The sequence below is a fragment of the Pongo pygmaeus genome, chromosome X (assembly GCF_028885625.2).
Source record: "Pongo pygmaeus isolate AG05252 chromosome X, NHGRI_mPonPyg2-v2.0_pri, whole genome shotgun sequence".
NCBI classification, from domain to species: domain Eukaryota; kingdom Metazoa; phylum Chordata; class Mammalia; order Primates; family Hominidae; genus Pongo; species Pongo pygmaeus.
Window position 1 is genome coordinate 70,773,625 of NC_072396.2, and position 26,538 is coordinate 70,800,162.

General features: G+C 42.7%; 1 protein-coding gene across 3 annotated transcripts in view; it reads left to right on the plus strand.

The window, feature by feature from the left end:
- The window catches only part of AR (androgen receptor), a 180,239-nt gene extending 153,979 nt beyond the window's left edge, over positions 1–26,260 (plus strand). For 2 of the 3 annotated variants that reach the window (XM_054472350.2, XM_063660898.1), the window contains exons 4-8: positions 7,148–7,435; positions 13,218–13,362; positions 17,689–17,819; positions 18,685–18,842; positions 19,552–26,260. In XM_054472350.2, coding sequence (XP_054328325.1) covers positions 7,148–7,435; positions 13,218–13,362; positions 17,689–17,819; positions 18,685–18,842; positions 19,552–19,707 — 878 coding nt within the window. In that variant the 3' untranslated portion in view covers positions 19,708–26,260. The remainder of the gene's footprint in view (positions 1–7,147; positions 7,436–13,217; positions 13,363–17,688; positions 17,820–18,684; positions 18,843–19,551) is intronic. The other variant, XR_008497144.2, reaches the window with a different exon arrangement.
- The last annotated feature ends 278 nt before the right edge of the window (positions 26,261–26,538 follow it).

Consider the following 26,538-nt stretch of genomic DNA (forward strand, 5'->3'; position numbering starts at 1 on the left):
CCACCAACAGTGTAAAAGTGTTCCTGTTTCTCCACATCCTCTCCAGCACCTGTTGTTTCCTGACTTTTTAATGATAACCATTCTAACTGGTGTGAGATGGTATCTCATTGTGGTTTTGATTTGCATTTCTCTGATGGCCAGAGATGATGAGCATTTTTTCATATGTCTGTTGGCTGCATAAATGTCTTTTTTTGAGAAGTATCTGTTCATATCCTTTGCCCACTTTTTGATGGGGTTGTTTGTTTTTTTTCTTGTAAATTTGCTTGAGTTCATTGTAGATTCTGGATATTAGCCCTTTGTCAGATGAGTAGATGGCAAAAATTTTCTCCTATTCTGTGGGTTGCCTGTTCATTCTGATGGTAGTTTCTTTTGCTGTGCAGAAGCTCTTTAGTTTAATTAGATCCCATTTTCAATTTTGGCTTTTGTTGTCATTGCTTTTGGTGTTTTAGACATGAAGTCCTTGCCCATGCCTATGTCCTGAATGGTATTGCCTAGGTTTTCTTCTAGGGTTTTATGGTTTTAGGTCTAACATGTAAGTCTTCAATCCATCTTGAATTAATTTTTGTATAAGGTGTAAGGGAGGGATCCAGTTTCAGCTTTCCACATATGGCTAGCCAGTTTTCCCAGCACCATTTATTAAATAGGGAAACCTTTCCCCATTTCTTGTTTTTCTCAGGTTTGTCAAAGATCAGATGGTTGCAGATATGTGGCATTATTTCTGAGGGCTCTATTCTGTTCCATTGGTCTATATCTCTGTTTTGATACCAGTACCATGCTGTTTTGGTTACTGTAGCCTTGTAGTATAGTTTGAAGTCAGGTAGCGTGATGCCTCCAGCTTTGTTCTTTTGGCTTAGGATTGTCTTGGCGATGTGGGCTCTTTTTTGGTTCCATATGAACTTTAAAGTAGTTTTTTCCAATTCTGTGAAGAAAGTCATTGGTAGCTTGATGGGGATGGCATTGAATCTATAAATCACCTTGGGCAGTATGGCCATTTTCACGATATTGATTCTTCCTACCCATGAGCATGGAATGTTCTTCCATTTGTTTGTATCCTCTTTTATTTCATTGAGCAGTGGTTTGTAGTTCTCCTTGAAGAGGTCCTTCACGTCCCTTGTAAGTTGGATTCCTAGGTATTTTATTCTCTTTGAAGCAATTGTGAATAGGAGTTCACTCATGATTTGGCTCTCTGTGTGTCTGTTATTGGTGTATAAGAATGCTTGTGATTTTTGCACATTGATTTTGTATCCTGAGACTTTGCTGAAGTTGCTTATCAGCTTAAGGAGATTTTGGGCTGAGACCATGGGATTTTCTAGATATACAATCATGTCATCTGCAAACAGAGACAATTTGACTTCCTCTTTTCCTAATTGAATATCTTTTATTTCTTTCTCCTGCCTAATCGCCCTGGCCAGAACTTCCAACACTATGTTGAATAGGAGTGGTGAGAGAGGGCATCCCTGTCTTGTGCCAGTTTTCAAAGGGAATGCTTCCAGTTTTTGCCTATTCAGTATGATATTGGTTTTGGGTTTGTCATAAATACCTCTTATTATTTTGAGATACGTCTCATCAATACCTAATTTATTGAAAGTTTTTAGCATGAAGGGCTGTTGAATTTTGTCACAGTCCCTTTCTGCGTCTATTGAGATAATCATGTGGTTTTTGTCTTTGGTTCTGTTTGTATGCTGGATTACATTTATTGATTTGAGTATGTGGAACCAGCCTTGCATTCCGGGGATGAAGCCCACTTGATCATGGTGGATAAGCTTTTTGATGTGCTGCTGGATTCGGTTTGCCAGTATTTTATTGAGGATTTTTGCATTGATATTCATCAGGGATATTGGTCTAAAACTCTCTTTTTTTGTTGTTTCTCTGCCAAGCTTTGGTATCAGGATGATGCTGGCCTCATAAAATGAGTTAGGCAGGATTCCCTCTTTTTCTAGAGATTGGAATAGTTTCAGAAGGAATGGTACCAGCTCCTCCTTGTACCTCTGGTAGAATTCGGCCGTGAAATCCATCTGGTCCTGGACTTTTTTTGGTTGGTAAGCTATTAATTATTGCCGAAATTTCAGAGCCTGTTATTGGTCTATTAAAAGATTCAACTTCCTCCTGGTTTAGTCTTGGGAGGGTGTATGTGTTGAGGAATTTATCCATTTCTTCTAGATTTTCTAGTTTATTTGCATAGAGGTATTTTAGTATTCTCTGATGCTAGTTTGTATTTCTGTGGGATCGGTGATGATCTCCCCTTTATCATTTTTTATTGCATCTATTTGATTCTTCTCTCTTTTCTTCTTTATTAGTCTTGCCAGCAGTCTATCAATTTTGTTGATCTTTTCAAAAAACCAGCTCCTGGATTCATTGATTTTTTGAAGGGTTTTTCGTGTCTCTATCCCCTTCAGTTCTGCTCTGATCTTGGTTATTTCTTGCCTTCTGCTAGCTTTTGAATGTGTTTGCTTTTCCTTCTCCGGTTCTTTTAATTGTGATGTTAGGGTGTCAATTTTAGATCTTTCTTGCTTTCTCTGGTGGGAATTTGGTGCTATAAATTTCCCTCTACACACTGCTTTAAATGTGTCCCAGAGATTCTGGTATGTTGTGTCTTTGTTCTCATTGGTTTCAAGGAACACCTTTATTTCTGCCTTCATTTCATTATGTACCCAGTAGTCATTCAGGAGCAGGTTGTTCAGTTTCCATGTAGTAGAGTGGTTTTGAGTGAGTTTCTTAATCCTGAGTTCTAGTTTGATTGCACTGTGGTCTGAGAGACAGTTTGTTATAATTTCTGTTGTTTTACATTTGCTGAGGAGTGCTTTACTTCCAACTAAGTGGTCAATTTTGGAATAAGTGCAATATGGTGCTGAGAAGAATGTATATTCTGTTGATTTGGGGTGGAGAGTTCTGTAGATGTCTATTAGGTCCACTTGGTGCAGAGCTGAGTTCAATTCCTGGATATCCTTGTTAACTTTCTGTCTTGTTTATCTGTCTAATGTTGACAGTGGGGTGTTAAAGTCTCCCATTATTATTTTGTGGGAGTCTAAATCTCTTTGTAGGTCTCTAAGTACTCGCTTTATGAATCTGGTTGCTCCTGTATTGGTGCATACATATTTAGGATAGTTAGTTCTTCTTGTTGAATTGATGCCTTTACCATCATGTAATGGCCTTCTATGTCTCTTTGATCTTTGTTGGTTTAAAGTCTGTTTTATCTGAGACTAGGATTGCAACCCCTGCCTTTTTTTGTTTTCCATTTGCTTGCTAGATCTTCCTCCATCCCTTTATTTTGAGCCTATATGTGTCTCTGCACATGAGATGGGTTTCCTGAATACAGCACACTGATGGGTCTTGACTCTTTATCCAATTTTCCAGTCTGTGTCTTTTAATTGGAGCATTTAGCCCATTTACATTTAAGGTTAATATCATTATGTTTGAATTTGATCCTGTCATTGTGATGTTAGCTGGTTATTTTGCTCATTGGTTGATGCAGTTTCTTCCTAGCATCGATGGTCTTTACAATTTGGCATGTTTTTGCAGTGGCTGGTACCACTTGTTCCTTTCCATGTTTAGTGCTTCCTTCAGAAAGCCTATAGTGCAGGCCTGGTGGTGGCAAAATCTCTCAGCATTTGCTTTTTTGTAAAGTATTTTATTTCTCCTTCACTTATGAAGCTTAGTTTGGCTGGATATGAAATTCTGGGTTGTAAATTCTTTTCTTTAAGAATGTTGAATACTGGCCCCCACTCTCTTCTGGCTTGTAGAGTTTCTGCCGAGAGATCTGCTGTTAGTCTGATGGGCTTCCCTTTGTGGGGAACCCGACCTTTCTCTCTGGCTGCCCTTAACAGTGTTTCCTTCATTTCAACTTTGGCGAATCTGATAATTATGTGTCTTGGAGTTGCTCTTCTCGAGGAGTATCTTTGTGGCGTTCTCTGTATTTCCTGCATTTGAATGTTGGCCTGCCTTGCTAGGTTGGGAAAGTTCTCCTGGATAATATCCTGCAGAGTGTTTTCCAACTTGGTTCCATTCTCCCTGTCACTTTCAGGTACACCAATCAGACGTAGATTTGGTCTTTTCACATAGTCCCATATTTCTTGGAGGCTTTGTTCATTTCTTTTTACTCTTTTTTCTCTAAACTTCTCTTCTCGTTTCATTTCTTTCATTTGATCTTCAATCACCGATACCCTTTCTTCCAGTTGATCGAGTCAACTACTGAAGCTTGTGTATTCGTCATATAGTTCTCGTGCCATGGTTTTCAGCTCCATCAGGTCATTTAGGACCTTCTCTCCATTGGTTATTCTAGTTATCCATTCCTCTAATCTTTTTTCAAGGTTTTTAACTTCTTTGCGATGGGTTCGAACTTCCTCCTTTAGCTTGGAGAAGTTTGGTCGTCTGAAGCCTTCTTCTCTCAACTCATCAAAGTCATCCTCCAGCTTTTTTCTGTTGCTGGTGAGGAGCTGTGTTCCTTTGGAGGAGGAGAGGGGCTCTGATTTTTAGAATGTTTCAGTTTTTCTGCTCTGTTTTTTCCCCATCTTTGTGGTTTTATCTCCCTTTGGTCTTTGATGATGGTGACATACAGATGGGATTTTGGTGTGGATGTCCTTTCTTTTTGTTAGTTTTCCTTCTAACAGTCAGGACTCTCAGCTGCAGGTCTGTTGGAGTCTGCTGGAGGTCCACTCCAGACCCTGTTTGCCTAGACGTCAGCAGTGGAGGCTGCAGAAAGGTGAATATTGCTGAACAGCAAATGTTGCTGCCTACTCATTCCTCTGGAAGTTTCATCTCAGAGGGGTACCTAGCCATGTGAGGTATCAATCTGCCCTTACTGGTGGGTGTCTCCCAGTTAGGCTACTCAGGGGTCAGAGAGCCACTTGAGGAGGCAGTCTGTCCATTCTCAGATCTCCAGCTGTGTGCTGGGAGAACCACTACTCTCTTCAAAGCTGTCAGACAGGGACATTTAAGTCTGCAGACGTTTCTGCTGCCTTTTGTTCGGCTATGCCCTGCCCCCAGAGGTGGAGTCTACAGAGGCATGCAGGCCTCCTTTAGTTGCAGTGGGCTCCACCCAGTTCGAGCTTCCTGGCCCCTTTGTTTACTTACTCAAGCCTCAGCAATGGCAGGCACCCCTCCCCCAGCCTCACTGCCGCCCTACAGTTTGATCTCAGACTGCTGTGCTAGCAATGAGTGAGGCTCCATTGGCATGGGACCCTCCAAGCCAGGCATGGGATATAATCTCCTGGTGTGCCATTTGCTAAGACCATTGGAAAAGTGCAGTATTATGGTGGGAGTGACCCAATTTTCCAGGTGCCGTCTGTCACAGCTTTGCTTGGCTAGGAAAGGGAATTTCCTGACCCTTTGCACTTCCCAGGTGAGGTGATGCCTCGCCCTGCTTCGGCTCACACTTGGTGCGCTGCACCCACTGTCCTGCACCCACTGTCCAACAAGCCCCAGTGAGATGAACCCGGTACCTCAGTCGGAAATGCAGAAATCACTCATCTTCTGCGTCGCTCTCGCTGGGAGCTGTAGACTGGAGCTGTTCCTATTCGGCCATCTTATGAATTGTGCATGTTCAGCTGTGGGCAACTATGTGTGTTCAGTGGGAAATGGAATACCATAAAATTACCATATGTTGAGCCCAAAATGATAGGATAGAATTTGATAGTCTGAGGATGGAAAGGACCTTCAAGGCCACTTTTAAAAACCCCATTCCCATATGATGCTCGAATTCTTAACCACTGTGCATCTAGTATTTTCTCATTTCCAGTGGTATGTGTGCCTGCCAACTTTTCCGCCTCCAAGAGCTTTAACTATCAAAATGTATGTGTGTGTTTGTGTGTGTGCATGTGTGTGTGAGTGTGCGTGTGTGTGTGTGTTGAGAGAGAGAGAGAGAGAGACAGAAAGAGAAGGAGAGATTAAAATCCAATTCACTGTTCTTTCTGGGACCCAAAGAACAAGTCTAGTCATTCTCCATTTCTAGTCTCTTTCCCTAGCAATCGGCTAGACATGCTAGACATAGGAACATGTACATCACTCCTTTGATTTACGACATTCAGTATTTGTCTATCACTGATATGATAAAACGCACTTAGTTTTTATTTTTATTTTTTTAGAGACAGTGTTTTACTATGTCGCCCAGGCTAGAGCATCAGTGGCACAATCATAGCCCACTGCAGCCTGGAACCCCTGGGCTCAAGCAATCCTTCCACCTCTGCCTCCTGAGTAGCAGAGACTACAGATGTGCACCACCAGACCCAGCTAATTTGTTTTTTTACTATTTTTTGTGGAGATGGTGTATTGTCTTGTGGTGTTGCTCAGGCTGATCTTGAGCTCCTGGCCTCAAGCACTCCTCCCATCTCAGCCTCCCAAAATGCTGGGATTACAGGCATGAACCACGTTACCCAGCCAAATTTCTTAATATGATATACATGCTTCTTTAAAATCAAGCACCATCTTTGCTTTCAACCTCATTATTAACCACTTTTCCATATATATGCAACATATGTTTCAGCCATACTAGTGTCTAGTTGTTCCCTGAACACTCCTCGGTGCTTTTGTTTATGCCCTTTCTGCCCACCTTTGCCTGGTGAAATCCTCATCAATCTTCAAATTCTAAGTCAAATACTATCTTCCATATAAAGCATTTTCTAAACCCACCTATGTAAAAAGATTGGTGTTTTCCTATTTTGTTGATGCCTCTATTGTAGCATTTTCCAGTCCGACATTTTCTAGAATTGATTGTGGCCAGGCTACCAGACTGGACCAGGGCCTGTGTCTTTTCTGTCACCCAGAAGCAAAGGTCTAACAATGGATATCTGCTGAATGAATGAACGAAAATGAATCATTAATATATTAGTAAATGAGTTAATTAAAGTTCCAGGTATGAACACTGAAGGCTGCATTCAGGCAGAGCTGAATCCAAGGATATGCTAGGTTGGCCTGGCACAAGAATCAGAGTTTTCCTCTGCAAGCTATGAAAAATTTGGGTTTAGCAGGTATTTGGGATGATGAATTATACATTTAACCAGTGTTGAATGAGCACTTGTCCTTAAGGAGTTTAGAGTCCGTGACCAGGGAGAATGATGATTTTCTTAGCTAGGGCAGTTTTTCTAAAAAGGTAGTTGCATTGTGTGTTTTTGACCACTGATGATAAATTCAAGTTTTTCTTCCTTCCCAATAGCCCGAAAGCTGAAGAAACTTGGTAATCTGAAACTACAGGAGGAAGGAGAGGCTTCCAGCACCACCAGCCCCACTGAGGAGACAACCCAGAAGCTGACAGTGTCACACATTGAAGGCTATGAATGTCAGCCCATCTTTCTGAATGTCCTGGAAGCCATTGAGCCAGGTGTAGTGTGTGCTGGACACGACAACAACCAGCCCGACTCCTTTGCAGCCTTGCTCTCTAGCCTCAATGAACTGGGAGAGAGACAGCTTGTACACGTGGTCAAGTGGGCCAAGGCCTTGCCTGGTAAGGAAAAGGGAAGTGGGAGCAGGAGATAAGGGGGATCATATTTAGTGAACGCTCCTATAGACCAGCCACCATGTCTGGTGCTTTTCTGCCCATTAACTCAGGCAGTCTTCATCATAACCCTGTGGGAGAGGGACTGTTACAAGTCTCACTTTAAACATACAGGGATCGAGACTCAGAAAGCAAAGAGAAAGATAGTATTATAGGGTGTCTTATGTGGCCCACATTGATGCACAGTCATGCTTTCACATTCAACTCACAAAAATGGTCAGCAAATTTTCCATTAATCACAAATCACATACCCATATATGCCTTAGGATGCTCTTCTATATTTGCACACACAGGCTCACCCCAAAGATAATCTCTAGCTTGACTGACATTCTGTCTTCAATGTCATCTTTAGGAGCTATATCATGGGAACTCTCATAATATGGTATGGTGGAAAGAACATGAGGTTGGGAATCAGAACACTTCGGGTCTACTCTTAGCTCTGCTAGTAACTTATTGTGTGATCCCTTCCCCTTCTGGGTCTCAATTTCTCTATCTGTATAATGTATAAAGCGTGGTTTGTATCAAATTGATGGTTTTCAGTTGTTGCTTCAAGGAATGCTTTTTGCACCTTAAACTACCTAAGGTATCATAATGGGAGAAAAGATTAGGTAATAGTGAAAGAATTACCAAGTGTTGGTCTAACAGAAGTTGGATAACAGAAGTTCCTCAGTGATGGGGAACTCACTTCTTTCTTATGTCATCTGTTGTTTAAACAAGTCTGGTTATTAAAATATTACAGCTTAAGGAATTCTTAGAGATCTTCTATCCAATGATTCACAAACCTTCCTTTAGCAGCCAAGTGCTTTATTTCTCAAAAGAATTGTACACAGATACAAGTGGAGCTAGTTTATTTAAAGCCAGAGCCTATAGCTTGGGCCTCACCAGTTCAGCCTCTCTCTCTATCCCTGGGAAGCCGTAGGTCACTCTTGCAAAATCTTAGGGCTCCAAGGAACACAGTTTGAAAACCAGTGAAGTATATGCCCTTTAAAAGTTCTCCTAATCCTGCAATTATGATTCAAAGACTCTTTTGAAATAACAACAACCAAACCTTCTCTTGTGGAGTCAAAGATTAACCTGCCTTTCAATAATAACTGCCATTCAGGTAGAAATTTATAGTGAACAGAGCAATTTTGTATGTATTACCTGAATTGATTCTTATAGGAATCCCATAAAATGAGATTCTTTCTCTTATTTTACAGACCAAATAGGGAAGCTGTGAGAATGATGTGACTGGCCTGTAGTTACATAGTCAGAAAATAGCAGGACCAGAACTTGAGCCCAGGTTCTCTCCTGATTCCAAATTCTCTCTTTATTCCACTCCACCTGTAGGCTGTAGCACCACTGCAGTTCTGTAGCTCTGGGCTTTACAGTGAGGGGCCAAGGCTTCATTGAAGGCCACTTGGGTCATACTGTGGCCTTGTTGCATTTGAAGACATTACATGTTGGCTGTTAAGTCTTAGATTTGTATTTCCAACTTACAGGGCCTCGTCACAGCCCTAACCATCTCTTATACCTTCTCAGCTTAGGAAGCTGAGGTTGACTAGCCAATAAGAACACTGGGAAGGAAACCCAAGGACTCTGACTGGATATGCTCTGTGCCAAAACAGAGGGTTCACACAGAGAGGAAAAATATAAAAAAGAAAAAGAAGAAGATTGCTTTAATTCTTATCACTTTTTCATCTGGATATTTTGATATCATGTGTTTGACAGAGATTCAAAGTTTAATCTTCCCAAGCAGTTTCCAAACACTTATCTCATTTTATAGGCTACAGAGCTTTTTCATATATATGATCTCACTTAATCTTCACAACAATTCTATGAATCACAGAGACTATTATTTCCATTTTACATGCCAAGGCTCAAAGAGGTTAACTAACTTGCTCCATTTGGTCACTTAACACATGGAACCAGAACTTGACCTAGACCTTCGGGTTTCTAAATTGGTTATCTTGACAATAACCTAGTGCTAAACACTATAGCAGAATTTGTATGACTTGGGATCACTGGGGCTTTCCTTGGCCCAACCGCCAAGATGGAAAGCCCCCTCCCCTTACATTAACAAATCTGCAAGCCAATATCTGTTCACCATCTAGCTTGCCAGACTAGATGATCTCTGACCCCAAGTCTTTTAAAAGAATAGCTTCAAAAGAAATCCAATTACCACATTCACAAGAACTGTTCTTCATATTATCTATAATTTCCTACAAGTTCAAGTAATTCGCTAATTCAATAGATTGAGTTCTTGACCTGTAAGATGAACTGTGCTAGGCCCCTAATAAGATAAATTTTGTTGTAAGTTTTCTGTGACAGCAATGATGTATGAAAATTGCCTAGTAGAGTACCTGGCACATTAATAAATGATAACTGTTAATTTGGAGTGGGTGAGTAGACTGGGTGTGCACAATATATTTAGAATCAAATTTATCTGGTTTGGAATCCTAGCTATGGACTAGTTCTGTGACCTTGAGCAAATCACATGTCTTCTCTGTGCTTCTGTGTCCTCATTTGTAAGATGATAGAATAATCGCTACCTTTCAAATTGTTGTCAACAAAAAGATTATGTATAAAGAGCACCTAGTAAGGTAGCCTGAAACATAGTCGATGCTCTGTAAATGGTGGTTTATTATTATGAGACTTGAATGCTAAGCCACTGCTTTCACGAAACTCAATTTTAGCTACCACTTGCCTTGCCTAGAAGCTCATGCATGGACCCCAAGGTGAAACTGTCTTCTCTGAAGACCTCGGCTGGCAGATGTACTACAGCAGCAAAGATTTCCAAACTGGCCTTTCTTTGAGCCCATTCTCCCAGACTAGACAGGAGACTACAAGTTTCTGCTGCACATGAAAAAAATATGATGTCAATTGGATTCTAGTGAGAAAACAGAGTCTCAAAGAAACTGCTTCTGCTCCCTAGCCTGTTTAATGTGTTTCAAAACCTGAGAATGACTCCTCTCTGTTTCTACAGAACAGCCTAACACAGTGGCAAATGGGTGTTGAGTGAATGCATACTTAAGGAAATCTGTAGGGTTGCAGCTACTCTTTCCTCAAGTAATCCCTTGATAGTCATGTAGGCTACTTCAGAGATTGGGCATTAGAGAACAGAGTCAGGTATTATAATCAGATTAGACTCTAGGGAGATTAGCCAGCCATATTGCTGATATGTGCACAGTTACTGGGTTTGAGTGCTAAGCAGCTCTCATTAAGGATGGTTAATTAATATTATGGCCAAATTAAGCTTTCCCTTTTCTCTCTTCTTTGTTAGTTTGGTGGCATTTTAGGGAGAAAAAAATAAGCATCAGTATTGACAATTTGCTTGATACCTGTACAATTTAATTCTCATCCTTCCATGTGCCTTCACATTCACACATTCCACCAGAAGACCAAGGTTCACCAGCAAAAAGCTTTTCTTGCTCCCCACTGCCTCTTACCCAAGATATTCAGGGTTCAACCTCCCAGGCCTCTTCTCTAAGAGATCCTTGGTTGCTACATGCTTAGAGCCTGCTTCTTATTTCCTACTGAGAAGGGTCAGTCCAAGGTATTCTGTGCTACGGAAGGGTTCCAGGCAGGAACTACTCTGGGATCTGAGGCTCCAGCCGGTCTGTCAGCGTGTCATTACAGTGAAGGTGGGAAGCATAGGCCTGCGAGTTAAGACTGCTAAGATGAGGGACTCTAGAATCCCTGATACCTGGAAGGCCTGGGATCTAAAAGAAAAGAACAGGGAAATGGGGCTATATGAGTAGGCAGGGACCAACCAAGCAGAACAATGTGTCTGGATAATGTAGACTTCAGACCTGATCCTACGGCTGACAAAAGCTGGTGACCTTGGTAGTTCCTGAGCTGTAACCTTCAGCAGTGGAGTAGAAAAAACACTGGAGAAGAGAATCAGAACACCTGGGTTCTAGTATTAGTTCAGCCACATGTAAACCATATGACCTTGCGTAAGTCAGTTTATTTCTCTGGCCCTCATGTTCCTTGTTGGTAAAATAAGTGTCACATCACCTAACCTCTGGGATTATTGTGAGAGTTAAATTAGGTCATCAACAGGAAAGTGAGAAGTTTGATCTAAATTTGGGGAAGCATTCCTAATGATGTATGATGACAAAATTTCAGATAATTCTGGATTTGTTGGTGAGAAGAGAGAGTGTTGGTAGGGACGAGCTCTGAGGTGATGCCTTTATAACTTTAAGCATCCAACTGTTTCAAAACCTCCAGGAGAACATGGCCATGTCTGTTCTACCTGTGTATTATTGTAGAGGTAGCATCTGGGAGCCTCTGCTCCCTGAGCTTAAGGGAGGTAATTTGGAGATCATTTAATTCTCATTTTACAGAAGGAAAAAAAAATTGAGGGTCTTTAGGCCATTTGTTTAGGTAATATTTCTTAAGTGCCCACTCAAATATGTGGACTGTACTAAATACTAGGGAGGTAAAGATAAATACGAAGATATGGTCCCTGTCTTCAAGAAGCTCCAAGTCTTGTGGGGGAGACAGACATGTATATACATAGATTTCAATGCTGTGTAATGAGTGCTATAATTGGGTGAGGCTACACAAAGTGCAATGAGAATGTAAAAGAAGAATCTTTAAGCCTTCTTCTTGGATGAGTTGGAAAAGGCTTCACAGAAGAGGTAGCCTTTGAGTGAAGACTTGAAAGATGAGTAGTGTTTACCGGATGAAAGGCCTGAGAAGGAGGAATGCATTCTAGGCAAAAGTAACAGCCTGTGCAGAGATAACAGAGATATAGAGGCATGTGAGAGGGCAAGTGGCAAGAGATCAGTCTAGGTAGGCAGGTCATAAAGGGCCTATTCATGTATAATGATGGCAGTAAGATGGGGATGGCAGTAGGGTGGGAAACTAGTAGGGCCAGGGTCCCTATTGAGTAGAAAAGAATGGAGAGGAAGTGCCAGGCAGAAAGAGGGATGGACACAAGAGAGGGAACATGAAAGTGGTGAACAGAAGGCAGTGGCTGTCAAGACATCTCTCCATACACTGTACACTGTATGTAATATCCATCTCCCAGGGTTGTTAGAAGGGTCAAACCAGATCATAGCTGGAAAACAGCTTTGTGAAGTGAAAACTGCTGTTTATGTCGGAGAAATGATTGTTAAACTGCATCTTCGGAAAGGTGGAGTGATCAAGAGCACAGACCTTGGAATCTGACTGCTTTGCTTTGTAACTTGGTCTGCCAATTACTAGCTGTATGATCTTGGACAAGTTCCTTAACCTCTCTCTGACTCACTTGTACTGGTTCACAGAATGGAGATAATAATAGTACCTACTTTACTCATTGTTGTGAATGTTAAATGAGATAATATAAGTAAAGTGCTTAGAAAAGAGTTAAATGTACCCCATAAATACATACAACTATCATGTACCCAAAATAATGTTTAATTTTTTTAAAAAGAGCCATCCAATAGAAATCAAAAGAAAAAAGGAGTTCGCTCATATAAGCAGTCAATAAGTGTTAGATTATTTTTCTCTTACAACTGACAATGCCCTTTTTGTCTCCATCATCATCTCATTTGAGCAGCTCAGTGAAGTAGGGAGGATAAGGAATATTATCCTCACCAAATAGTTTGTGCTTTTCCCCACCACCCCTTAGTGGCCAGCCTGGATGGTCCCTGGGGATCCTTAGGGGATGCCCGAATGCCAGAGCATCTCTGCCCAACAGGGGCTCAGACTTAGCTCAGCCCGTCAGTACCCAGACTGACCACTGCCTCTGCCTCTTCTCCAGGCTTCCGCAACTTACACGTGGACGACCAGATGGCTGTCATTCAGTACTCCTGGATGGGACTCATGGTGTTTGCCATGGGCTGGCGATCCTTCACCAATGTCAACTCCAGGATGCTCTACTTCGCCCCTGATCTGGTTTTCAATGAGTAAGTGCTCCTGGGGCCCAGACCTCATTAAAATACAGCAGCTTGGCCAGACCCGGTTGGTGGTGATGCTGATGGGGTGACAGTGAAGCTTAGCTCATTTGACCTGCAGTTGTCGCAGTGGATGCCCCAGCCATCCAATCCAGTATGAGGCGGCTTTGCCCTGACTTTCAGCCAACTGGTAGGAGCCCAGGAGGATGGTGCTGAGACCACCCCTTTCACACCCAAGAACCAATCCTGGTCACGTTTCTGGTCTGCTTTGCAGCTTATCTCAGAACCACATGGAAAGATTCCTCCCCTTCACATATAAAAGAGGCAGAAAGACTCTGGCTTTAAGGGCTGAAGTTTCTTGGGTTCTTTTGCTACCACCAAAGGCTAATGCTAGTCACCATTTGCTGAGCAACTAGTTTGTGCCAAGACTATGCTAGATACTTTCTAAATCCTATCTCATTGAGTCCTCATGGTGACCTGACCTCCCCTTTTTATAGATAACACTATTTTTTTATGGATGGGGAAAGTCAGGCTCAGCAAAATAAAGTGACTCACCCAAAGTCACAGAGCTAGTGCCTGTTGGAGACAAGATTCAAACGTATGTCTCTGTCAATCTCAGCTCTTCTGCGTCATGGTGGTAACTGATGGGAAGGAGTACCTCTACTGCTCTCTGGCTGTGTGATCTTGGTACTGCCATTTTCCTTCCCTTAAACAGCTTTAATTAATACCTGCCCTGCCACCAGCTCTATATAACATCATGAATTTGGCCAGCGGCTCAGATTTTGGAATTACATTTTTCTCCACTAAAATCTCAGTTCTACTATTTTCTTAATCAGCATCTTTGGGAAAGACACTTAACTTTTCCGACCCTCAATTTCTTCATCCATTAATGATAACAGAACCTTCATAAGTAATTTCTTATGATAACTAAATGGGAACTGACAGATGTGGAATGTCTGGCCCATAGTAGGCAAGAAGAAAAAAAAAGTCCCTTTCTTTTTTTTTTTTTTTTTAAATTTAAACAGAAAATTTTAATTATCTTACCATAAAAACTATCCTAAACATAAAAGAGAATTGAAAAAATGTAACATAGGACAAGATTCACCCTTTCCCTAATAGTGATACTTTTTTTCCCCGAGATGGGGTTTTGCTCTGCCACCCAGGCTGAAGGGCAGTGGCACAATGATCTCGGCCCACTGCAACCTCCACCTCCCTGGTTCAAGCAATTCTCCTGCCTCAGCTTCCCGAGTAGCTGGGATTATAGATGCCCGCCACCGTGTCCAGCTAATTTTTGTATTTTTGGTAGAGACGGGATTTCACCATGTTAGCCAGGCTGGTCTCAAACTCCTGACCTCATGATCTGCCCGCTTCAGCCGGGCATGATAATCTTTTCTATGTCTGCTGTATGAGGTCCCTCGATGGCATTGTGAATGGAGCTGGCCAGAGAAATCTTCCCAAGGACCTTGAGCTAGTCTCACCACAGAGAATCCTTCCAGTCAGGACAGGAATTGACCTTCCCCCCTCTTCAGCCCTCTAACCCAGAAGAGTCTTAAAATAAAATCTACAGGCCAGTGGTTCCTTCCAGTACAGCACTGCAATGCGAGGGAGAGTGAGCGTCCCTAGCTGCCCTCTCCCAACCCTGCCAGCCTGGTAGCCAAAAGCTAAGAATAACCACTAGGCTTTTGGCACAAACTGCTTTGTGGTTTTCAGACCTCCGCAAAGTTGCCTATGATGCCATCTTCTGGGGCAGGCCTTGAAAAGCCCCCTAACTGTTCATCTCCCATCCTTAAACCCCTGCTGCCCTTAAGCAGTTGAATCAACTCTATGAGCACCTGCTCTACCTTCCCCAGAGCCCTGAGACCTTGGGAGCTTTGAAAAGTGATAATTGGTTGTTCTTTAAATCCTCATTTCCTTCTCTACCTGTGAGTAAGCATGTGGCATCTCACCTCAGCTTCCTGGTCCAGTCTTGTTCATCTTATAAAAAGGCCTCCCTACAGGGTCAGAGGCCTAGACTCATCAAACCCAGGGCTCCTGAAACAATAGGACCCCTATTCCTCCTGTAGGAAGCCACTATGTTAGAGCCGTCAGGGTGTCTACAAACATCTAGATAAGTGTTTCTCAACATGGATTCTGTTGACATATTGGGAAAAATAATTTTGTCATTATGTAGAATATGGTTAACATACCTGGCACCAGCCTACTCTATACCAAATAGGATTCCAGTCATTCTGACAGCCCAAACTGCTCCCACATATTTCTGACACCCAGTGAAGAGGCAGTACTCTCCAGTTGAGAGTGACTAATCCCTGCCAGCCTCCCTAAGCTGCTAATGGGGAGCCTCAGACCCAAAGAGAGAGATAAGAACTTGTCCAATGTAGGTCAACCCATTTGCTGATCTCTTCAACACCAAACTCTATTATCAGCCCCGTTTTTTTTCTTTCTTTCTCTCTTTGTAGAGATCACATGTTGTGAGGATAATGAGCTTGAACCTTAGCTGTGTGACCTTGGGCAAATTACTGAACTTCTATGTGCCGCAAATTTTATCTGGAGACTGCTGAAGAGTATTATAATAGCACCTTTCTACATGTCATTTATTGAACACCTGCTATGTGTCAGGCACTGTGCTCAGTGTTTTCCAATCTTCATTTCTCCTCTTATTTTCTCTCTTGCACTCCCACCAACCCTGCTCTCTTCCTAAATTCCATTCCTGCCTCATTTTTCTACCGTCCATTCTCCTCTCTCTTCCTTCCTTTAACTGTCTCCCTAGTATTTTTTCCCCTTTTCCCCCTTTCTTTTCCCCTTCCCCTATAAATTTCTTCCCTTTCCTTTCCCCTTCTCTTTCCTCCATTCCCCACTTTTTCTGCCCCTGAGGCCTGCAGCAATGTTAAAGGAATCCTCATTCCAGCATTGTGATTTCAATGGTAAAAAAGATTGCAGCATTGTCATCAACAGAGGTGGGAAAGTACATTGGAGACTGGAGCAGGGCCAGACCTCAGGGTCAGCCAATCTTACTAAAAAATTCTCTGCAGTGAAAGAGCTTGGAGCAACACTGTTCTGCTCAATTGATTTGTGATACCATCTAAACACTTCCTCTTTCTAGTTGGGCTTCAGCCTGAGTTGAATAATTCTACACCATCTGCCCCCTTCTCTCTTTCTCCAGGACAGCCAAGATCTCTCTGAGACAGGATGCTGAGCTTCCACTAAGACAATACCAGGCCTGCTCATCCTATGGAGCAGGCTAGTGGCTTGGAAACCAAAATGTCAAACCATAGCCTTTAGGCTCCATCTGGGAGGTCTTTGTCCTCACCACTTAAGTGGGTGTCAAATTTCCTTCCCTTTCTGCACATGCTGCACAATCAATTTCTGTCTTACACACACACACACACACACACACACACACACACACACACACGATTTTTGAAGTGCTGAAAACTGGAAGGCTTATTAGCACGAGGATGCTCTGTCTTCCCTTAGAGGTATGCCATGGTCAGCCATGGAACCGAGAGGTTGCTTTTCCTTGAAAAGCTGGCCAAGCATTGGCCACTTCCCCATATAATTTATAGGTGATAATGTGGTGATCTGTTCAGAAGTGACTATAATAAATGCAACTCACATATGTCTACAGTTTCCAAACTGTGGTAAGGAGCAGCCAGCATATGAGGGAATGGGCTCCCCTTCAGCAGCGGATATTTAAATTAGACATTCAAAAACACTCTCCGGCAGATTTAACATTGGAACTCGTTTTGAAAGAACAATGTGGAATCTCCTTCACTGGGAGTTTTTGAATAAATATTAAATTTCTAGTATTCCAGGCCAGAGGCAAAGGGGTCAACAGGATGACCAAACACTTCGGGGTCATTTGCAAATCTTGATGTCCTGATGTTAAGAGCTGACTACTGGAGCTTCTCCTAAAAATCCTTCATGTTGAGCTGCCTGGAAGGCAGGTTCTCATTCTGGCTGTAGCTGAGATATTAGAACTGTAGTCAGGGTGACCATGTGCCTGCCCCATTGTGTACATTTGGTTAGGCTTTCCTGTCCCTGACTCAGAAAACAGAAGGGGCACAGAGACCTGGAAATTCCATGTGCTAACCCATATCCTGGCCAGAGAAGATGAGTAGTTATCAGGATGTCAGGATTTTGGAAAAGAGAGAGAGAGAGAAAAAAAAAACAGACAAACAAACAAACAAAAAAACCTTTTCCTGGTCCCTGGAGCACCAGCAGGAGAAACAGCAAGCTCTTCTTGGAAAACCTGGAGAGGGAGGGCAATCAGAGACATTCCCTCTGGGCTTATTGTAAGCTTCCCCTCATTCCTTTTTCCTCTGTGTATCTCCTTCCCAGGTACCGCATGCACAAGTCCCGGATGTACAGCCAGTGTGTCCGAATGAGGCACCTCTCTCAAGAGTTTGGATGGCTCCAAATCACCCCCCAGGAATTCCTGTGCATGAAAGCACTGCTACTCTTCAGCATTAGTAAGTGCCTAGAAGTGCAGGGAATGCCCCTGAGGGCACAGAGATTCAGAGAAGACCACTTTTGCCATTAAAACGTTATTAGGGAAAAGCCAGCTTCTGGACATTTCCCTTCTTCATTCCCCCTCCCTATCCCCACTCTACTCTCTCTCAGCATCATTTTCCTAACAAGAAACAATTTCATGACTAGAAGCCAATTTATTTGCTAGAAGTCAACCTCCATCAGATTCCCCACCTATCCCCAGTCTGTCTTTGGGACAAGGCCTTTTTGACTGGTTACAGCAGGTCTCTGAATTTTTCCATAGCTTCTGCTATAGAAACAGACATGGGCCACCTTGTATTCCTTGCAGGGCAGTAGAGCAGGAGGCATTTCCTCCTGGAAAGATTTCCTCTTCTGCCAACAGGAGGAGATCTATGTAAGCAACTCAGATAGGATTTGTATGGCAGCCAAGGAACTTTTCTTTAACATCTTTTCTAAGAAGAGCCCTCTCTTAGCCCCTACAGAGGGAGAAGGGCAAAATTTGATATTCAAAGCTATGTGTTTTAGTTGTCTAAATTAGGGTTTGACTGTGAATGACATAAAAGCTTAGTTCCTAAAAAATGAGTATCTGAGAAGAGTAGAAAAAGACAAGGTTCAGGAAATTTGATTTACTTGACTCCTTTCAGATCGGATCCAGCTATCCTTTCCCCTGAGATCTCCCTGACAGACTGAAGGCCCCAAGCACATAGACTTCAACTAACAGGAAGCCAAATAGATGGTTCCCTGTGGGGGTGGGGGTCAAGTCTGTGGTCAGAAAACTTGGTGCTTTGTCTAATGCTCCTTCGTGGGCATGCTTCCCCTCCCCATTCTGTCTTCATCCCACATCAGTTCCAGTGGATGGGCTGAAAAATCAAAAATTCTTTGATGAACTTCGAATGAACTACATCAAGGAACTCGATCGTATCATTGCATGCAAAAGAAAAAATCCCACATCCTGCTCAAGACGCTTCTACCAGCTCACCAAGCTCCTGGACTCCGTGCAGCCTGTAAGCAAACGATGGAGGGTGCTTTATCAGGGAGAACAGCCTGATACAGCCAATGATAATATGCTTCTCTAGAGTCTGGCACCACCTGTTGGGAGGTGCTTCCATTCCCCTCTGGCTTTGAGTGTGGTCCAGGAAGAAAATGTGGTGAAGAAAAGAACACGGGTCACAGTGTCCCAGCTGGATATTGTGAAAGGGGTGGAGGAGTTGAGAACAGAGCAGTTGGGACTCAGGGAAGGGACTTGCAGCAGATGAATTCTCTAGGCAGACAAAACAGACCTGGATGTTTTTCCCCTCTTCTTTGAGTCATGTTCATGTGAGTTTGTCTGTGTGTGTGTGTGTGTGTGTGTGTGTGTGTGTGTGTGTGTGTGTCAGAGAGAGAGAGAGAGAGAGATGGAGTGCAGAGGCTGGGGTGAGAGCACAAGCTGGAGAAGTCTTGAGTCAGAGAGCTTACAATGGTATAAGACATCTCTTGGGAGCCCTCAGTGACTCCATGGAGACCATTTTTCTCTCTCTCTCACTCTCTCTCTCTCTCTCACACACACACACACACACACACACACACACGACCTCATGGGGGAGGACCAAGGAAGGACAGGGAAGGGGGAGGAAACAAAAGGCTGAAAGACCAAAAATCAGAGGTTGGGGAAGAGGCTAGCAGAGGCCACCTCCTTGTCAACCCTGTTTTTCTCCCTCTTATTGTTCCCTACAGATTGCGAGAGAGCTGCATCAGTTCACTTTTGACCTGCTAATCAAGTCACACATGGTGAGCGTGGACTTTCCGGAAATGATGGCAGAGATCATCTCTGTGCAAGTGCCCAAGATCCTTTCTGGGAAAGTCAAGCCCATCTATTTCCACACCCAGTGAAGCATTGGAAACCCCTATTTCCCCACCCCAGCCCATGCCCCCTTTCAGATGTCTTCTGCCTGTTATAACTCTGCACTACTCCTCTGCAGTGCCTTGGGGAATTTCCTCTATTGATGTACAGTCTGTCATGAACATGTTCCTGAATTCTATTTTCTGGGCTTTTTTTTCTCTTTCTCTCCTTTCTTTTTCTTCTTCCCTCCCTATCTAACCCTCCCATGGCACCTTCAGACTTTGCTTCCCATTGTGGCTCCTATCTGTGTTTTGAATGGTGTCGTATGCCTTTAAATCTGTGATGATCCTCATGTGGCCCAGTGTCAAGTTGTGCTTGTTTACAGCACTACTCTGTGCCAGCCACACAAACGTTTACTTATCTTATGCCACGGGAAGTTTAGAGAGCTAAGATTATCTGGGGAAATCAAAACAAAAACACGCAAACAAAAAAAAGGCAAAAACAAAACAAAAAATAAGCCAAAAAATCTTGCTAATGTTTTTTCCTCAAAAATAAATAAATAAACAAATACGTACATACATACACACATACATACAAACATAAGAAATCCCCAAAGAGGCCAATAGTGACTAGAAGGTGAAAATTGCAGGCCCATGGGGAGTTACTGATTTTTTCATCTCCTCCCTCCACGGGAGACTTTATTTTCTGCCAATGGCTATTGCCATTAGAGGGCAGAGTGACCCCAGAGCTGAGTTGGGCAGGGGGGTGGACAGACAGGAGAGGACAAGGAGGGCAATGGAGCATCAGTACCTGCCCACAGCCTTGGTCCCTGGGGGCTAGACTGCTCAACTGTGGAGCAATTCATTATACTGAATATGTGCTTGTTGTTGAAAATTTGTCTGCATGTTAATGCCTCACCCCCAAACCCTTTTCTCTCTCACTGTCTGCCTCCAACTTCAGATTGACTTTCAATAGTTTTTCTAAGACCTTTGAACTGAATGTTCTCTTTAGCCAAAACTTGGCGACTTCCACAGAAAAGTCTGACCACTGAGAAGAAGGAGAGCAGAGATTTAACCCTTTGTAAGGCCCCATTTGGACCCAGGTCTGCTTTCTCATGTGTGAGTCAGGGAGGAGCTGGAGCCAGAGGAGAAGGAAATGATAGCTTGGCTGTTCTCCTGCTTAGGACACTGACTGAATAGTTAAACTCTCACTGCCACTACCTTTTCCCCACCTTTAAAAGACCTGAATGAAGTTTTCTGCCAAACTCCGTGAAGCCACAAGCACCTTATGTCCTCCCTTCAGTGTTTTGTGGGCCTGAATTTCATCACACTGCATTTCAGCCATGGTCATCAAGCCTGTTTGCTTCTTTTGGGCATGTTCACAGATTCTCTGTTAAGAGCCCCCACCACCAAGAAGGTTAGCAGGCCAACAGCTCTGACATCTATCTGTAGATGCCAGTAGTCACAAAGAGTTCTTACCAACTGTCAGATCGCTGGAGCCCTTAGACAAACTGGAAAGAAGGCATCAAAGGGATCAGACAAGCTGGGCGTCTTGCTCTTGTCCCCCAGAGATGATATCCTCCCAGCAAGTGAAGAAGTTATCACTTCCTTCTTTAGAGCAGCTAAAGGGGCTACCCAGATCAGGGTTGAAGAGAAAACTCAATTACCAGGGTGGGAAGAATGAAGGCACTAGAACCAGAAACCCTGCAAATGCTCCTCTTGCCACCCAGCATATCCACCTGCAGAAGTCATGAGAAGAGAGAAGGAACAAAGAGGAGACTCTGACTACTGAATTAAAATCTTCAGCGGCAAAGCCTAAAGCCAGATGGACACCATCTGGTGAGTTTACTCATCATCCTCCTCTGCTGCTGATTCTGGGCTCTGACATTGCCCATACTCACTCAGATTCCCCACCTTTGTTGCTGCCTCTTAGTCAGAGGGAGGCCGAACCATTGAGACTTTCTACAGAACCATGGCTTCTTTCGGAAAGGTCTGGTTGGTGTGGCTCCAATACGTTACCACCCATGAACTCAGGGTGTGCCCTGGGACACTGGTTTTATATAGTCTTTTGGCACGTCTGTGTTCTGTTGACTTCGTTCTCCAACCCCAAGTGCAAGGGAAAATGTCCACCTACTTTCTCATCTTGGCCACTGCCTCCTTACTTAGCTCGTAATCTCATCTGTTGAACTCAAGAAATCAAGGACCAGTCATCAAGCTGCCCATTTTAATTGGTTCACTCTGTTTGTTGAGAGAATAGTTTCTGAGTGACATGATATGATCCACAAGGGTTTCCTTCCCTGATTTCTGCATTGATATTAATAGCCAAACGAACTTCAAAACAGCTTCTTTAAATAACAAGGGAGAGGGGAACCTAAGATGAGTAATATGCCAATCCAAGACTGCTGGACAAAACTAAAGCTGACAGGATCCCTTTCTGGGGTGGGATAGACACGTTCTGGTTTTCTTTATTACTACACAATCTGGCTCATGTACAGGATCACTTTTAGCTATTTTAAACAGAAAAAAAATCCACCACTCTTTTCAGTTACACTAGGTTACATTTTAATAGGTCCTTTACATCTGTTTTGGAATGATTTTCATCTTTTGTGATACACGGATTGAATTATATCATTCTCATATCTCTCCTTGTAAATACTAGAAGCTCTCCTTTACATTTCTCTATCAAATTTTTCATCTTTATGGGTTTCCCAATTGTGACTCTTGTCTTTATGAATATATGTTTTTCATTTGCAAAAGCCAAAAATCAGTGAAACAGCAGTGTAATTAAAAGCAACAACTGGATTACTCCGAATTTCCAAATGACAAGACTAGGGAAAAATAGCCTACACAAGGCTTTAGGCCTACTCTTTCTGTGCTTGGGTTTGAGTGAACAAAGGAGATTTTAGCTTGGCTCTGTTCTCCCATGGATGAAAGGAGGAGGATTTTGTTTTTCTTTTGGCCATTGATGTTCTAGCCAATGTAATTGACAGAAGTCTCATTTTGCATGCACTCTGCTCTACAAACAGAGTTGGTATGGTTGGTATACTGTACTCACCTGTGAGGGACTGGCCACTCAGACCCACTTACCTGGTGAGCTAGTAGATGAGGATCACTCACTGGAAAAGTCACGAGGACCATCTCCAAACAAGTTGGCAGTGCTTGATGTGGACGAAGAGTGAGGAAGAGAAAAAGAAGGAGCACCAGGGAGAAGGCCCCGTCTGTGCTGGGCAGCAGACAGCTGCCAGGATCACGAACTCTGTAGTCAAAGAAAAGAGTCGTGTGGCAGTTTCAGCTCTCGTTCATTGGGCAGCTCGCCTAGGCCCAGCCTCTGAGCTGACATGGGAGTTGTTGGATTCTTTGTTTCATAGCTTTTTCTATGCCATAGGCAATATTGTTGTTCTTGGAAAGTTTATTATTTTTTTAACTCCCTTACTCTGAGAAAGGGATATTTTGAAGGACTGTCATATATCTTTGAAAAAAGAAAATCTGTAATACATATATTTTTATGTATGTTCACTGGCACTAAAAAATATAGAGAGCTTCATTCTGTCCTTTGGGTAGTTGCTGAGGTAATTGTCCAGGTTGAAAAATAATGTGCTGATGCTAGAGTCCCTCTCTGTCCATACTCCAGTTCTAAATACATATAGGCATACATAGCAAGTTTTATTTGACTTGTACTTTAAGAGAAAATATGTCCACCATCCACATGGAACACAAATGAGCTAACATTGAGCTTCAAGTAGCTTCTAAGTGTTTGTTTCATTAGGCACAGCACAGATGTGGCCTTTCCCCTCTTCTCTCCCTTGATATCTGGCAGGGCATAAAGGCCCAGGCCACTTCCTCTGCCCCTTCCCAGCCCTGCACCAAAGCTGCATTTCAGGAGACTCTCTCCAGACAGCCCACTAACTACCCGAGCATGGCCCCTGCATAGCCCTGGAAAAATAAGGGGCTGGCTGTCTACGAATTATCTTGTGCCAGTTGCCCAGGTGAGAGGGCACTGGGCCAAGGGAGTGGTTTTCATGTTTGACCCACTAGAGGGGGTCATGGGAATCAGGAATGCCAAAGCACCAGATCAAATCCAAAACTTAAAGTCAAAATAAGCCATTCAGCATGTTCAGCAGTTTCTTGGAAAAGGAAGTTTCTACCCCTGATGCCTTTGTAGGCAGATCTGTTCTCACCATTAATCTTTTTGAAAATCTTTTAAAGTAGTTTTTAAAAAGACAGATGAAAGCATCACATTATATAACCAAAGATTACATTGTATCTGCTAAGATACCAAAATCCATAAGGGCAGGGGGGGAGCAAGCATTAGTGCCTCTTTGATAAGCTGTCCAAAGACAGACTAAAGGACTTTGCTGGTGACTGACTTATAAGAGCTTTGTGGGTTTTTTTTTTTCCCTAATAATATACATGTTTAGAAGAGTTGAAAATAATTTTGGGAAAATGGGATTATGGGTCCTTCACTAAGTGATTTTATAAGCAGAACTGGCTTTCCTTTTCTCTAGTAGTTGCTGAGCAAATTCTTGAAGCTCCATCATTGCATGGTTGGAAATGGAGCTGTTCTTAGCCACTGTGTTTGCTAGTGCCCATGTTAGCTTATCTGAAGATGTGAAACCCTTGCTGATAAGGGAGCATTTAAAGTACTAGATTTTGCACTAGAGGGACAGCAGGCAGAAATCCTTATTTCTGCCCACTTTGGACGGCACAAAAAGTTATCTGCAGTTGAAGGCAGAAAGTTGAAATATATTGTAAATGAATATTTGTATCCATGTTTCCAAATTGAAATATATATATATATATATATATATATATATATATATAGTGTGTGTGTGTGTGTGTGTGTGTGTGTGTGTGTTCTGATAGCTTTAACTTTGTCTGCATCTTTATATTTGGTTCCAGATCACACCTGATGCCATGTACTTGTGAGAGAGGATGCAGTTTTGTTTTGGAAGCTCTCTCAGAACAGACAAGACACCTGGATTGATCAGATAACTAAAAGTTTTCTCCCCTATTGGGTTTGACCCACAGGTCCTGTGAAGGAGCAGAGGGATAAAATGATACATTGTACTTTACTAGTTCAAGACAGATGAATGTGGAAAGCGTAAAAACTCAATGGAACTGACTGAGATTTACCACAGGGAAGGCCCAAACTTGGAGCCAAAAGCCTACTCAAGTGATTGGCCAGTGGCCCCCTAATGGGACCTGAGCTGTTGGAAGAAGAGAACTGTTCCTTGGTCTTCACCATCCTTGTGAGAGAAGGGCAGTTTCCTGCATTGGAACCTGGAGCAAGCGCTCCATCTTTCACACAAATTCCCTCACCTGCGATTGAGGTGCTCTTGTTACTGGGTGTCTGTGTGCTGTAATTCTGGTTTTGGATATGTTCTGTAAAGATTTTGACAAATGAAAATGTGTTTTTCTCTGTTAAAACTTGTCAGAGTGCTAGAAGTTGTATCTCTGTAGGTGCAGGTCTATTTCTGCCCACAGGTAGGGTGTTTTTCTTTGACTAAGAGATTGACACTGGGTTCTGTTGCCCAGGACCTCCCAACTCAACCATTTCTAGGTGAAGGCAGAAAAATCCACATTAGTCACTCCTCTTCAGACATTTCAGCTGAGATAACAAATCATTTGGAATTTTTGCACCCATAGAAAGAGTGGTAGATATTTGAATTTAGCAGGTGGAGTTTCATAGTAAAAACAGCTTTTGACTCAGCTTTGATTTATCCTCATTTGATTTGGCCAGAAAGTAGGTAATATGCATCGATTGGCTTCTGATTCCAATTCAGTATAGCAGGGTGCCGGGTTTTTCCTTTCCCCACCTGTCTCTTAGCCTAGGGAATTAAATGAGAAGCCTTAGAATGGGTGGCCCTTGTGACCTGAAACACTTCCCACATAAGCTACTTAACAAGATTGTCATGTAGCTGCAGATTCCATTGCCCACCAAAGACTAGAACACACACATATCCATAAACCAAAGGAAAGACAATTCTGAAATGCTGTTTCTCTGGTGGTTCCCTCTCTGACTGCTGCCTCACAGTATGGGAACCTGTACTCTGCAGAGGTGACAGGCCAGATTTGCATTCTCTCACAACCTTAGCCCTTGGTGCGAACTGTCCTACAGTGAAGTGCCTGGGGGGTTGTCCTATCCCATAAGCCACTTGGATGCTGACAGCAGCCACCATCAGAATGACCCACGCCAAAAAAAAAAAAAATTAAAAAGTCCCCTCACAACCCAGTGACACCTTTCTGCTTTCCTCTAGACTGGAACATTGATTAGGGAGTGCCTCAGACATGACATTCTTGTGCTGTCCTTGGAATTAATGTGGCAGCAGGAGGGAGCAGACTATGTAAACAGAGATAAGAATTAATTTTCAATGTTGAAGGAAAAAAAGAAAAAAGAAGAGAGAGAGAAAGAAAGCATCACACAAAGATTTTCTTAAAAGAAACAATTTTGCTTGAAATTTCTTTAGATGGGGCTCAGTTCTCACAGTGGCACTTGGCCTCCACTGGGCAGCAGGACCAGCTCCAAGCGCTAGTGTTCTGTTCTCTTTTTGTAATCTTGGAATCTTTTGTTGCTCTAAATACAATTAAAAATGGCAGAAACTTGTTTGTTGGACTACATGTGTGACTTTGGGTCTGTCTCTGCCTCTGCTTTCAGAAATGTCTTGTGTAAAATATTGGCTTACTGGTCTGCCAGCTAAAACTTGGCCACATCCCCTGTTATGGCTGCAGGATCGAGTTATTGTTAACAAAGAGACCCAAGAAAAGCTGCTAATGTCCTCTTATCATTGTTGTTAATTTGTTAAAACATAAAGAAATCTAAAATTTCAGATGAATGTCATCAGAGTTCTTTTAATTAGCTCTTTTTATTGGCTGTTTTTATTG